General features: G+C 47.1%; 1 protein-coding gene across 8 annotated transcripts in view; it reads right to left on the reverse strand.

Annotated features, from left to right (window-relative positions):
- Positions 1–13767, reverse strand: part of asap1a (ArfGAP with SH3 domain, ankyrin repeat and PH domain 1a) — a 104643-nt gene that overhangs the window by 573 nt on the left and 90303 nt on the right. For 2 of the 8 annotated variants that reach the window (XM_036518553.1, XM_036518552.1), the window contains 11 exons: positions 12891–12976; positions 10777–10892; positions 10547–10614; positions 9141–9248; positions 8491–8713; positions 7035–7109; positions 5368–5541; positions 2376–2451; positions 2092–2156; positions 1051–1520; positions 553–675 (listed from right to left, as the gene is read on the reverse strand). In XM_036518553.1, the coding sequence (XP_036374446.1) occupies positions 553–675; positions 1051–1520; positions 2092–2156; positions 2376–2451; positions 5368–5541; positions 7035–7109; positions 8491–8713; positions 9141–9248; positions 10547–10614; positions 10777–10892; positions 12891–12976 (1584 nt within the window). The remainder of the gene's footprint in view (positions 1–552; positions 676–1050; positions 1521–2091; positions 2157–2375; positions 2452–5367; positions 5542–7034; positions 7110–8490; positions 8714–9140; positions 9249–10546; positions 10615–10776; positions 10893–12890; positions 12977–13767) is intronic. The other 6 variants (XM_036518558.1, XM_036518557.1, XM_036518555.1 and 3 more) reach the window with 5 other exon arrangements.

Genomic DNA, 13767 nt, shown 5'->3' on the forward strand with positions numbered 1-13767 from the left:
CCCCGTTTCATAATCCCCCTGTCTGAGAATCATTCAGCGAAGCTTTTCAACCAGGCATCCAGAAGCCCCATGGGGCACTTCAACAACATAAAATAGCCCCTAACTATCCTGGAAAAAAATAAACTACACGGGTAACTGCATCAAACTTTATGTAGCCTAGTACCCATTTAAATAATCAAATAGCAAGCTATAGCTAACACCATGTACGTGTAAATATATATATATATAGTACACATTGGCTCACTTCTTGTCTCATCTGCAGCAGAATGCATTTGGATGTCAAACATAACTCATAAAACATGCTCATTATTGCATAGGTACAATGATTACTGTATATATCTGTGCAGAAAAACATCTCTAGTGAATGGCTGCGAACCTAGTCTCCTAAAGGAATCTTTGCGGCAGTGAAGGTTCTCCCGTGTGCAATCAGGTATGCTCTGCTGTGTTTCAGTGTTACATAATACCTCTTATGCAATTTAGTTTACATATATCCTTTGCCATGGTGGAGGAGACAGTAGTCACGGAGACAGGTCGCCATGGAGCCATACTCACCCACCACTCTTGGTCCTCCTCTCCCGTGACGACGATGACCTCGCCCTCCGTGAAGGTGAGCTCGTCGTCGTTGTCGGCCTGGCAGTCGTAGATGGTCTTCACCCGCCTCGCTTTAGTCTTCCCCTGGGGCAAAAGACTTATTCACTCAGTCATGTGATCTCCATTCACATCATCAGAAGCTTCGCTAACATGCATCTGGGTCAGACACCTTGCTGAAAAACAAGCTGAACACTGACTTCCTCATTTTAAGGAACACCATCCTCATTTGCACCAAACAAAAGACTGTTCATAAAACGCTTTTTAAAATGGTACTTCAGAGTTAACTAGAAAGTTCATTTAATTAGTTAAATGACTGACCTTTTATGTCCTTATTTAAAAATAATAATAATAATATTTAAACGCAAGAATATTTTTTGTAAAAAATCATCCCCTGCGGAGTGGACAGCCTGACGCAAACCCCGTCTCAAGACCAGGGGCGAGGCAGGGCCAATCACCTACCGTATTGATCTTCCTCGGGAGTGGGACGGGTGTCTCCGTGGTGCTGGGTGGGGTGCCATTAGTGTCTTCACTAGACTGTTTGGGAGACGGCTCCCCCTGCTGGCTGGAGGCTGGCTCGTCGGGCGGAGGCTGCGGCTTGGGGGCGCCATCCCCAGGGGGTGGCTTCTGGGCAAGGTCTGTGACAGGGGGCTTCGGGGGCACATCAGAGAGCTGTGGTTTTGGAGGGAGGTCCTTGAGCTGCGGTTTAGGGGGGAGATCCTGCGGCTTGGGGGGTAAGTCAGACAGCTGCGGCTTTGGGGGCAGGTCTGAAACCTGGGGTTTGGGGGGCAGCTCACTTAATTGGGGTTTCTCTGCCAGGGGGGCTTTCTGGGGTGTCTCAGCAGCCTGAGAAGGCTTCTGGAAGGGCTCGGGAGGCTGGCTAGGCTTGTCCACAGAGGGGAGATGAATGGTGTCAATTTTCCGTAGTGCCACTGAAACAGAAAGTCATTACATTACATTACACTACATTACATTATTGTCATTTGGCAGACGCTCTTATCCAGAGCAACTTACATAGGTTGCAAGTTTACATGTTATCCATTTATACAGCTGGATATTTAGTGAGGCAATCCTGGGTTAAGTACCTTGTCCAAGGGTACAGTGGCTGTGCCGGAGTGGGGAACTGAACCTACAACCCTCAGTTATGAGCCCTGCTCCTTACCACTGTGCCACACTGCTGCCCAATCACATCTTTGTTTTCAATACTGACCACAATCCCAGGCACAGCCATATAAACTTTTATTTTCCTAAAAAGCCCTTGTCCCTATTCTTCTCTTCATTGGGCACTCTCTAAATATAAATCTGTATATTACTTGTTCATTGTTGTAAATCTAAATTTGTTGATTTCAGTTGTAGGAAGTGCATTCTACTGCACTGTATTGCTTTAAACTGGCCTCTGTTATTAATGTACTGTGATGTATCTACATTACTGCAGTCATGCAAACCTAACATTACAATTCTGAGGAGGTTCAGTATTAATATTATGAAGGAATTAAGGCATACCTTTCTGAGGTAGTCTGGGAAGAACCCTTGGACCAAGTGTAGGTTTTGTGTTAGTAGGAGTAGAGCTGAAAAAAAGTAAATAATACAAATAAACAGGGATTAAATAAGTACATTTCCAGAAAAAACACCTAAAACATTTTAGAGAAAGTGCCACTCCGAATGCAAAGCTAAATGAACAGAAGCTGGACAGGCATTTTCCTTCCGACTGCCATTTTTATCTTTATTTCTCCAAGATTCAGGGCCTGTGTGTGGCATGGGAAGCCTAGTCCATGAGGCCTACATACCTCGGCTGCTGCGGGATTCCCTCGAACTTGCTCGCCGGTGACGTCCTGTTTGCAGGAGGGGGAGTGGAGTCGTTTCCTGTAAGCGTCAAGGCAACAGGAGCTGAATCTCACCTATCTCCCACAAGTAACCTCACAGTGTCTACAGACCAGAGTGCGCACAGCCACTGCCTACTAATGGAGCCGCCAACAGAGGATGCAGGCTATGTGCTGAGCTAAGCAGCACCTCAACATGCATCTTAACAGCAGTGCCAAACACAAAAGGATTTCCGTGCAAGTGAAACCTTAAAAATGGAACTCCGTTTTTTTTTCTTTAATGCGCTTTATTGTGAACAGGTGACTTGTATTTCTGTGGGTTTTACTGTGCCTAACTGTGGCTCTTCTTCCACTGCTGTTCCTTGTGGGGAGCTTAGAAGGAGCTGTGAGATTCTGGCCCCCTTCACCTGCCTAGCACTGGTGTGGTTACAGCCAGGTTACAGAGGAGTGGCAAATGGCAAAGTGACCCTGTGTCATTTAATAGCAAAGCTATGGCATAAAGAAAACGTTTCTGGTCATGAAGCGTAGCTAGCTCTTGTGAGGTCATTAAGTAACATTTCTTTTTCTTATGAGTGTTCATTCTTGTCCCCTACATAGGTGTGTGACACTTTAGCTAACTAACTAACAAAACTATCTTTATGTTTCCTACATAAAGCAGAGGCATATTGCACCTTATGAAATGTAGCATTCTATCAAAGACTAGCAGAAAATGTTTTCATTTGGGCTGTCTAACACAAGCTTGAGGACTCAGGTAGGCTTTAAATGTTCAGTTCCTTATCAGTACTAGTCAAAAATTTGGACACACCTCATTAAGAAAATGAGAAACATTTATTCAAAGACATTTTGATCTAAAACTTACACTAACATGCTTGAAATGGGTTTCTTAGACAAATATAGATAGTGAAGTTGATGCCTGTGTATGAATTTCCAAATATATATATATATATTTTTTTTTTTTTAACAATAATTTTGGCTGCTTTGAAGAATGTAAAATATAAGATAGTTTTGACCTTGTTATACCCATTTTTTGTCCCTGCATAAATCCATTTAATCCATCCATAGTTTTGATGTCTTTACTAGTATTCTAAAATGTGGAAAATAGTAAAAATAAAGAAAAACCGTTCTATGAGTAAGTGTGTCCAACCTTTTGACTGGTACTGTATGCTGGTCCTTCTTTTCAAGCATGTGCTAAGTACTACAGCCTGGGAACTGCAACTGAAAACCAAGCAGCGCCAGCTACATTCCAGCAGGGCTGGGCTTGGCACCGTCCCATCAGTGGAAAGGGGGGGGTGCTAAAAGGGTGTTACTATTGCTCTTGTACTACAAGACACCATACAGGGCAAAAGACACAGGAAGCTCTGATAAGGACAATTAATGCAGTCTGTGGGTAAACAGTCAGTGAGGGATTACACAACAAAGGCGTGTCGCCGAGCTGAGCTATCCATTAGCTGTGATCAGGGGCTTGGAAATCTCCTTCGCTGTCCAATGGTAGGCTTTGAGGCAGATGTGGGTAGTGATGTCATCAGAGGGGGCTGATGTTTGTGCTGCTAACAGGCACATGTGCATGTGTGGGCTTCGCCCACCACTGGGTATGGGTGCTGCTGTGGTTACCAATGAACAAGCTAAGTTAATGGCTTGTTATTGTCAAAATACGGGCACTGGCGCTCATGATACACGACAGAGACGCTCAACAGAGTATGCGACACCATGTCCCTGGGTCACTCCATACCACTGTTATGAGGCTGTCAAACACAACACCAGCACTGCAGCAACACAAAAGACCCTCACTATGTGGCTGCAGCTGGTGTGCGTGGTATGACCCGGGTTTAGAACCCCAGACCATGGCTGGTGTGCATTGCGTTGGACATGCTGGCATGCTCTTCTTCTTCTCCCATCTCCTCTTTCGCAATGCTAGCTACCGCTTTCGTACGAGCATGTGCATTGGACAACACCACAGGAACAAACAAACAAACAGACAAACAGCGCGAAAACAATACCATATCATCCAGTCCAAGTTTCATGTCTCACCGTATAAACTAGTGATAAAAATCTGAATCTGAATCTGTTTTACCTGTCTGTTCATTTCAATCCGTACAGTAATTGTGATCAATCTGTCAACCACTAGAAACAGACTGTAATTAATGTTGGGGACAAATTGCATATATGTAATGGCCATCATACTGTAACTGAACAGTTGTGTGCGGTGGTTTCTGTGCCCAGTTGGGAGACTGAACGGCTAATAATAGGCACTGGAAACTTGCACTGGCTGAATACTGGTGGCGTTTTCATTCTGAAGCTCTTGTTTTGGGGGGTTGGTTTTGGACGGTCACAGAAAAAAATACAAACAAAACAGGGAGTGGATGATTTTGAATTAAAAAAAAAAAAAAAACATCCGCAGGACCACAGAGGAGGACAAAAGGACAAACGGACACTCTGAAAGACGGAGAGGGGTGCCAGGCTTGTGTGCGTGTCCCACGAGCGGACGACCCATTACACAGCCAAGCCCCGCCGTGGCCGCCAGCCACCACGATACAAAACAGGGAAAAAAATTCCACGGCGAAACAAACACCCCACTATATCACCACGGAAACAGCCGTGGTAACAACATGTGGGAGTCCATGCCACATGTTCGTCATTGTTGGTTTGTTTGTCTGTTTGCTGTTCAAACATTTTTTTTAATACAACTACAAATGGAGGATGGCAAAGTTTGTAAAAGTGAAGGTTGAAAATTGCTCTTGATGGAAGTCCAAGGCAGTTATGAAACGGACAATTTACATACCTAGGTTTTTGTTCTTTTGCAAACGAAGCCATCTTCGATTTGTCCGTTGTAGGACTAGAGCTTTGGATCCAAAGCACATATTCGTAGGGTTTTAGATGACAGAATGTGCTTCAGAGAGCGCTCGGATCTGCTTTGCCCAGATCAGCGTCATTAAAACGTTACTTTCCCCTCTCGACTCACCCCAAGGGATCCCACCTTTACTCTGTGGGCCGTGAGGTATAGGGCTGGGCGGGTCGGACAGGGTGCGTTTGTGTCCGGGGGGAGGGGGCGGAGGCCTCTTCTTGGACAGGGTGGAGCTTCCCCCGGGGGTCTGTGAACCCACAGGGAGGGAGGTGGGAGGGCCGGAGGAGGGAGCTAGAAGAGCGACAGATATAACACAGGCTGTGATTGGACAGGCCCGGAGGCCTGGCCCGAGATGCAAAGCAAGGCCTCTCTCTCTGGGATAGGACACGCGCCCAGACCTCATCCATGGATAGAGGCATGGCACAGGGTTAAAGGGGGGTGGGAAATGGGGGGGGGGGGAGGGTGTGTCATTAGCTGGGCCAACCTCTTTGTCTTCCAGACATTGCCGGACATACTAACACCAGAGAGACAAAACACTGACGAAAAAAACAACATAAAATCTGAGCAAAAAATTCAAGACACAAACAACAGCGGAGGACATGAAGAGGAGATGGGTTAAAATAATGCAGATGTGAGAGATGCAGTCTGGGAAAAGAGAAGTCTGAATCCTCCGTACCTCCCAGATATGATGACCATTTGATCCTTACCAAAATGATCAAAGGGCAAAACACTTCCACAAACTGAAACACTGTAGCATCTCCTTATCTTCTCTTATCTGAATTCCTATAAGCAAGCAGATCTCTCCTTGGTTGTGCTGTATTGTAAACGAGTATTTCACTTCCTTTACATTCTACATAGCATAATTCCTTCAACCTGTACCTCATGTAGCTTTGGCTTCACATTGTACGGTGGCCTCCACTGTATGTGTACTGCTTAAAAATCTGTATTGTATAACATTGATTATATGTTCTAAGCTAGACTTTACTTACTTAGACTTAACAGTCAATTTCAAACTAGCGTCTGTGAATTAATGATTAATGGGCCACACTTGCAGCAGCAACTGTAAAAATTTAACGGTATCAAGGGGCTGCCATTGCATAATCTTTCCAATAAAATATTTTCACTTAGAGATTTGTTTTTAAAACCATAAGATGAAAAGAAATTCATCCTATATAAACCCACCTTATGCAAAAGAATATGATGTGAATAACACAGAAGTAACACCTGATTCCCAACTGAAAATAAATTGCATGAATGCAAGGTGGTCCTGGCAACCAAACAAATCTTCCTCAGATTAAACCTCTCACAACGTAACGGCAACGTGCCGTCAACGTCGCTTCACCGTTACAGCAACATCGCGCAAACAGACTGCATCTCCGTGAACAGCAGGACTGTGAGTGGGGAATGGAAAAGCGTTTACTGGAAATGGCGCAAGTGGAGATCCTACACTACACCCCCGATCAGAGCTTACAGTAGGAACCAGTGAACATCTGAAACAGTGGGAACTTTCCCAGCAGATTCTGCAGCACAGTTTCACTGACAGGGAGCCACCCAAATAGGGTGGTGCTTCTCTGTGGCCCGGAGGTACAGATAATTGAACCAATGAGGCATAGGGACACATTTCTTAGTACGCACAATAGAGGCAGAGTTAGCAGACACAGATAATAGAGAGCTCAGCCGGGAGGGAAAAGGTTTTAACGACGACTCGACAGGGGTTTGACTGTGGCGGTGGCAGCGATGGTGGTTACGGGGAGAGAAGGGGTTAAAGAAGAAGTGATAGTCACTGCTGATGCATGGTCGGGTACCAGCCAGAGAGGCGTAGTGTGACGTCGGTGATCCAGTAAAAGCCAGAACCGGCACTGTGAGAGAGAGAAGGGGGGGTGGGGTAAAGAGCCACTGAGTTCAAGGGCACCTAGAGTCGGTCTGTGGAAAAAAGCCAACCCATGGAAAGGGTCTGATTGGCCGCTCCACATATCTGTCTGACCCATAAGAGCCACCGGATTTGTGTGTGCTCAGAATGTCCAACCAAACGCTTTCCCGGGGTTGACTTTTCCTCGACTTTTTCCCGAGAAAGTTGCAGGTCCACTTAAGATGTCCAGCAGCTGTCAAATGATGACAGTGACACAAAGTGACTATCATTTTCAAGACCATGACCCTCGAAGTAATTACACCAAACCCAGGAAAAACCAGAATCAGAATCTCAACAGATCACCTTGAGAAAGATCACCTGATTATACCACCTCTATATACACTACAACCTGCCAGCAACTATCAAGGTCTCTCATCTAGCGTCTAAGCATCTAAACATCAATGACAATCGGGGTATACAGACCGTAATGGCAATGTGTTTTCATTAATGTGTCAGCTGATCGCTCAGCAAATAAATCTGCCTCCTCCACCTACCTGGCCTGTTGCTGTACCCCCTGTCAGTCCTGAGTGTGGGCAGTATTTATATGCGCGCGCGCGGCTTTTCCACAAATGGACGTTATCCACTATCGCTCTGACCTCCCTTTCCCTCGCCTGCAGCCACGCATGCTTGGAGGAGCCCTTATGTAAGCAGTCATTACTGCACCTTTCTCACTTTCTGCGCCAGGGTGATAACACGAATTCCTCAGCAGGGCGTGATCTGCTGCAGAAGAGCACAGAGGGATTGCACAACAGCAGCAGCGCCTCTGAGCCCTGGGGCATTAGTTAACAAAACACAGCTAAGACAGAATGGATAGAGTGAAATAGAAACAAAGTAAAACCCGTGAGAAAAGAACAGTAAAGTGTGATGTCCACCTCTCAGGTAACTCCGAAGAGAAGCTGCTATGAGCGTAGCAGAATCACTCACTTCAAAAGGTGACTCAATTAGTACAAGTCCTCTCATGATGACTCCTCTAAGACTAAATGCTATTACTAACATACAGGTTGACTTACATATGAGCTTACTTACTCATACATTCTGGGATATTTACTGAAGCAATTGAGGTTAAGTGCCAGGCTCCAGGGTACAATGACAATGCCCAACTCAAAGATTTGAACCTGCAACTTTCTGCTTTTCCATTTCCTTGAATTTCCACTGAATCGCATGGTCCCCCAAGCAACCTGCCTTCGCAGGCCAGCTCTCCCTGACTGGGCACTGTATCAACTGCCTGCAGATCTCATCCATCCAGGTACAAAGCCAGAGACGGTGGTCTGCCTCGAGATGGCTGTGGCAAAGCGTGCCAACGGCCACCAGGCCAGGGGTCGGGGGTGTACCTTTGACGGCGTTCCTGGGGGGCAGCGGGGGGACGTCGACAGGGGAGGTGGGGGAGTCAGTGGAGGCGCTGTAGGTCTGGTTGGTGAAGGCCCCGTAGGAGAGCCGCTGCTTGTCGCGGTGGGCGGAGTAGCTGGGCAGGGACAGCTTGTCCTGCAGGGACAGGCTGGAGGAGTGGCAGAAGCTCTGCGGCCGCGGGGAGCGCTCCTTCTTAATGGGGCTGGGCTGCATGGAGGGGGTGGGGCGAGGGGCGGGGCAAGGGGCGGGGAGAAGAGAGATGGACACCTGTCAGTCATGCATCAATGCGTAGCCTCCTGTTCAGCGGATGAGTGATAAAACTGTTCAGCTGTTTACAGATATATGACAAGACCCCCTCTGTGGCCCCATATTGAGGCTACAGAATAAGCATCTCTCAGATTTTGGGTGGGCGTGGTTTGGCTCTGGAATGGGCCGGTCTGTGCTCCACGCTGGGAGTGTCTGTGGTTTGAGCGGGAATGTGTGAGTACTGTGACAGGAATGGTCATGTTTTCTGTGGGTGTGTCCGTGCTGAAAACGCACGCCTGAGTGTTGACAGAGGCTTTGTCGTGCTTTGCTTGGGCGTGTCTGTTTCAGGGTGGGCGTGTCAGCGCTGGAGGGGCGGGCGGGGTCAGACCTTGTCGTCGAGGTCGTCGTCGCTCTCGTCGATCTCCTCCAGGCGCAGGTTCCACTCGTACTCCACATGCACGTGGGGGTTGAATTTCCCAGCAGCAGCCTCCACCAGCTGGGGGAGGGGACGGGACACACCAGTCAGACACCACAGAGCACTGCCCAACACACCGACCACCTCCGACTTACCTCAGTAAAGTACTCAATAGCACATATCATAAACTATACAGGTTACACAAAACACTAAATTGCCACAGTTAAGCAAATCCTCCTGTATGGGACGCTGAACATTTTGCATGTCTAATGCTAATGGGCGTTTACAGTATTCAGTGCTACGCTAAACATGACATGCTAAACTCGCACGTCTATGGCTTCATATTCATTTGTAATACACACTGAGGCACAACAATCAAAGAACTCATTTTTTAAAGGACATGGCAATGCAGCACATAATTTCAGCCAATAAAAATAAAACGAGGACCACATGGAAATGGGAAATATCTCAGCAGCAAAAGAGTGAAATGTGATTGATATGAGATATTGTGTGCATATCAAGCCCCGCTCTCTGTGAACTGCAGGGTAATTCATCCCAAACATTATTATGTCAAGCTGAAACACGGCAGAACAGAACGGCAGGGACTACAGTACTAAAAGGCTGCGATTACCGTCTGTACAGTAGCACTGTGTGCCGGACCGGGAGGCGATGCAGCTCAGTCCATCGTCTGCACTACGAGACTCAAACCGCCAGCGTGCTCAGGTCTACAAACGCCGAACGGCGCGAATACTTGTTTGCTGCTGCGAGCGCAAATTGCACACATTCATCAACTAGATGGGGCTCCTTGGTCAAAGTCCCACTGCATTGCTTTGCGGGCTGGTGAAATGTGTTGCTGCTTGCTGCCATCTAGTGGTAAGCATTGAAATTTCACAATCTATAATTTACAATTTACAAACTGGGACCGCCTTCAGATGTGCCCCCCTTAAATTCACCGTCGATTTAGCACATGTACCTTAATGAGGGCCTCACATTTCTGAAGGGAATCTTGACTTAATTTGAGGAAAGCTAAGATGTTAAATTCTAAATTCGCGCAAACATAACATTTTATGATAAGCAACTGGTCATGGACTGAACTGCAGCACCAATATTAACCAAAAATTCAGCTGTGAACATGGGCTGTTTGATATGCAGTCTTTGATATAATGGTTTACTGTCCTTCTCAATAGAGTACAGGGACGACAATAAAGTTCTACTTGACCTATTACTGTATAATGAGTTTAAATTGTACAAGTGATCCCGATTAAAGCCTTCACAGTCTAAATTACACCCAGCGTGTTGATAACATTGACAATGGACCTGCTGTGAGAACAGTAAGATTAGGCATGGTGCATTATCTCTATCTCTAGCAAGATCCTTACCGGTTCTTCACACTGGGAGTTTTTCAGCCTTCTGGCAATGTCCAACGCAGTCTCCCCGTTCTGATTGGCTGAAACAACCAGCAAAGCCACACCTGAGCACCTGGTCACATACGCCACCGACTGCCTGATCCAGATCAAGGCTGCTCACGCGTAGTGACGCAGCCATCAACATGGCCCGCTGCTGTATTTTCCCAGCAGCCCTTGCGGCGCAGGGGGAGGGGCTTACTTACTGATGTCAGTGGCCGGCTTGCCCCTCAGCAGCAGTTTGAGGCATTCGTGCTTCTCGTAGAGGCAGCAGTAGTGCAGCGCTGTGTTCCCTCTCTCTGTCTGCTTGTCCAGGTTCCCACTGTGCACAAACACACACACACACACACACACACACACACACACACACACACAGCTCAGTGAGGAGACAGAGCTGGGGTAGAGGACAGACAGGGGCGTTGGGGTTGTGGTGAGCACACAGTGCTGGGATGTGATCAGAGCGGACCAGGCGGCTGTGGGTTTTGAGCTCGAACTGACCGCCAGCGATATAATCCGGGGAACAAGGTACTGTTTAAAAGCACTGCTCTGAGGGACAGCCAGATTACAGGTGAAAAATGGCTCTGTGTCATTATTTTAAATGAAGCAGGCTCATGGTGGAACCAGGCCAAGCAGATTCCTCCTTTACAGCAAAGGTAACTAAGACTGAAATAAAATGACTAGATCTGTTCTAGTCATTAAAACCAACTGTCATATCTAGCATTCTCTTCATTCAATATATCAATTCAATCAATTTCCGCGTAAACGATGAAAGCAGATATGTCTCTCAAAGGCAAGGTAGATATTCCCTGGGTGTTCACCTATAACAGTATTCCTCAGGACAACTTTGTTTTAAGCAAATAAAACAGGACTTTCAGCTCTTCTAGTACTGAACACATCTATTCACTTCGGTATTCAGTTCGGTATTCAGTTGAAACGCAAGTCTGGAAATCTCAAGCCCCGAGAGACCTAGTTCCCCATTGTTTTAGACACTGCTCCTTTAAATGAACAGACGCAGACAGTACAACACTAAGAGAAAGGCATGATTCAATTTCCCAGCCGCTCTGTCACTTCAGTAAAGTGAAATGAGGTAAAACAAAACCAGGGCCATTGCGGCTCTCTGGGGAAACGGGGCTGTCTAATGCCGACGCGACGTCTTCCTCCAGCTGAATAATGACTCCCACAGAGACAACTTCATTTAGCGAATAACAGGTGGGGCTACCAATGCGCTAATCACCTGAATACGAATCGATAATGGAACTTATTTCAATGTAAAATATTATACAGTGTTGAATAAAAGCCTATGATGTGCAATAAAAATGTACAGATCGTGTAATGCACGGTAAACCTGATAAATGCAGAACCTGCTAAGTTGACCTGCTGGCTGTAATTTGCGTCAGTTACTGGTGCGAGTCCGCGGTCGTACGCCGCACATCTGGAGGGACAGCTGGCAGGATCGAGCCCGCGGTGCCCCGAGCGTAGAGGTTGCGACCCGCCCCCGTTCCGCTGGCGGCGGGGCCAAGCCGCACCCCCTCCGCTCGCTCGCTAACGACCGGCCCGGCCTGGTGCCATCGCCGAGCCCCAGCAACTTCTGACTGAAGTGGAAAATAAACCGTAGCTGCCAACCAGATGCTCTAAATACGAGCGGCGCCCTGGAAAAACCTCGCTGGCCCACATTCCCCTCCTTTTTTTAACCCTGTTTCAGCGTCGGGGGGCTATTCTCCTCCCGCTTGCCACCAGTGATGGACCAAGCTGAGCGTGCTGTAAGCCGCACTGCTCACCCAGTGGGGCGGGTTTGGATCAATAAAGCAGTGGTACGTGGAAGATGTAAGGGCAGACTCTGAACCTGAAAGTTATGGGGTTTAATCTTTGGGTACTACAGATCTCCTGTTCAGCAAAGTCACTTTACCTCAGCCGCTCCAGGAAATCCTTACCTGTGTGAATGAGTTATATATATTTACCCTTCCTAATGCTGAAGGTGATAGTGAGGTTTCTTATCTGCTTGTTAATAAGCAACTGCAGCCTTGATGCTGATGTGGGTTTGGTGGATGCGGCTTTTATCTCAGATCACGGTCTAGTTCCTATTCTCCCCCACAGTAATCTGACACAGAGCATCATGCAGACGTCTGGAATGATTCAATCAGTTTTCTATTCTAACTTCCACCCTGAGCATTCCTGTATTTCAGCAACTGTCCATATATCTGTTCCTAGCCGCTTTCTAACGCTTTCTGTATCAAATGACCCTCTCTTGCAGAAGTGACATCCTATCAGGCTGTGCCATGCATCACCTCGTGCGCCATGATTGGCTCTCCCTGGAGCGTACCTGTTCTGAACAAGGAAGTCAACCAGGTGCAGGGAAGTCTGGTCCGCCATCCTCACAGAGAAGTGGAGTGCCGTTTCTCCCGGCTCCTGTAGACGGCGATCACATCAACACATCAGGACACATAGACAAGATCAAGGTGAGTCGCATCTACAAGGCAATCTATAACAGCTGTGCTCAAAACCACTCCCTCAGTCCCAGCTCCCCTCATTAATATTAATCTCTGACTGCAGCTCGGCAAGAGCCCGGTGAGGTCATGACATCTGTGTTGCTGAGGGGAATTGCGATGAATGGTTTTGAAATGTAACCAGCGTGTCCAACATCACCTAATTAGTAGCCAGAATGGTCCTTAACACAGTGGTTCTACAACTCTATTGATGATAGCACACCCACGAACATCTTATATCTTATATCTTATATTGAGACTGTAAAGATACCCCTGTCTCTGTCTCTATGGCCCCACCTCTGTGCAAATACAGCCCTACCTGTCATTAACTCCATTTATCACCTTTCACGAAGGCTCCGCCTCCATGTCTCTGTAGCTCCTCCTCCCTGTCCAGACTGACCCACCTCCACATCCACTTAACCCTGCCCCACTGGCTTCTAGCAAAAGCAGACACATTTAACAAGAAGCTCAACTCGGCCTGCCTTTTAAGCCAAATTCCTTTACACTGGGAGATCAGTGCTCTTAGCTAGAAAATGGAAAGCTACGGAAATTGACAAAGGTCATTGCCTTTGTGTCACTTTTGCATCAACAAAGACGAAACTCGGCACTCCACCAGTGGCCACAGAGTTCGGTAAGTAAAGGATTACCGATCTTATAACAGGTATTATTGTAAAGCACTGTTTAAATCAGAGAAGTGAACAACAGCTCTGGCCG

Source organism: Megalops cyprinoides, chromosome 24 (genome assembly GCF_013368585.1).
Source record: "Megalops cyprinoides isolate fMegCyp1 chromosome 24, fMegCyp1.pri, whole genome shotgun sequence".
Lineage (NCBI taxonomy): Eukaryota > Metazoa > Chordata > Actinopteri > Elopiformes > Megalopidae > Megalops > Megalops cyprinoides.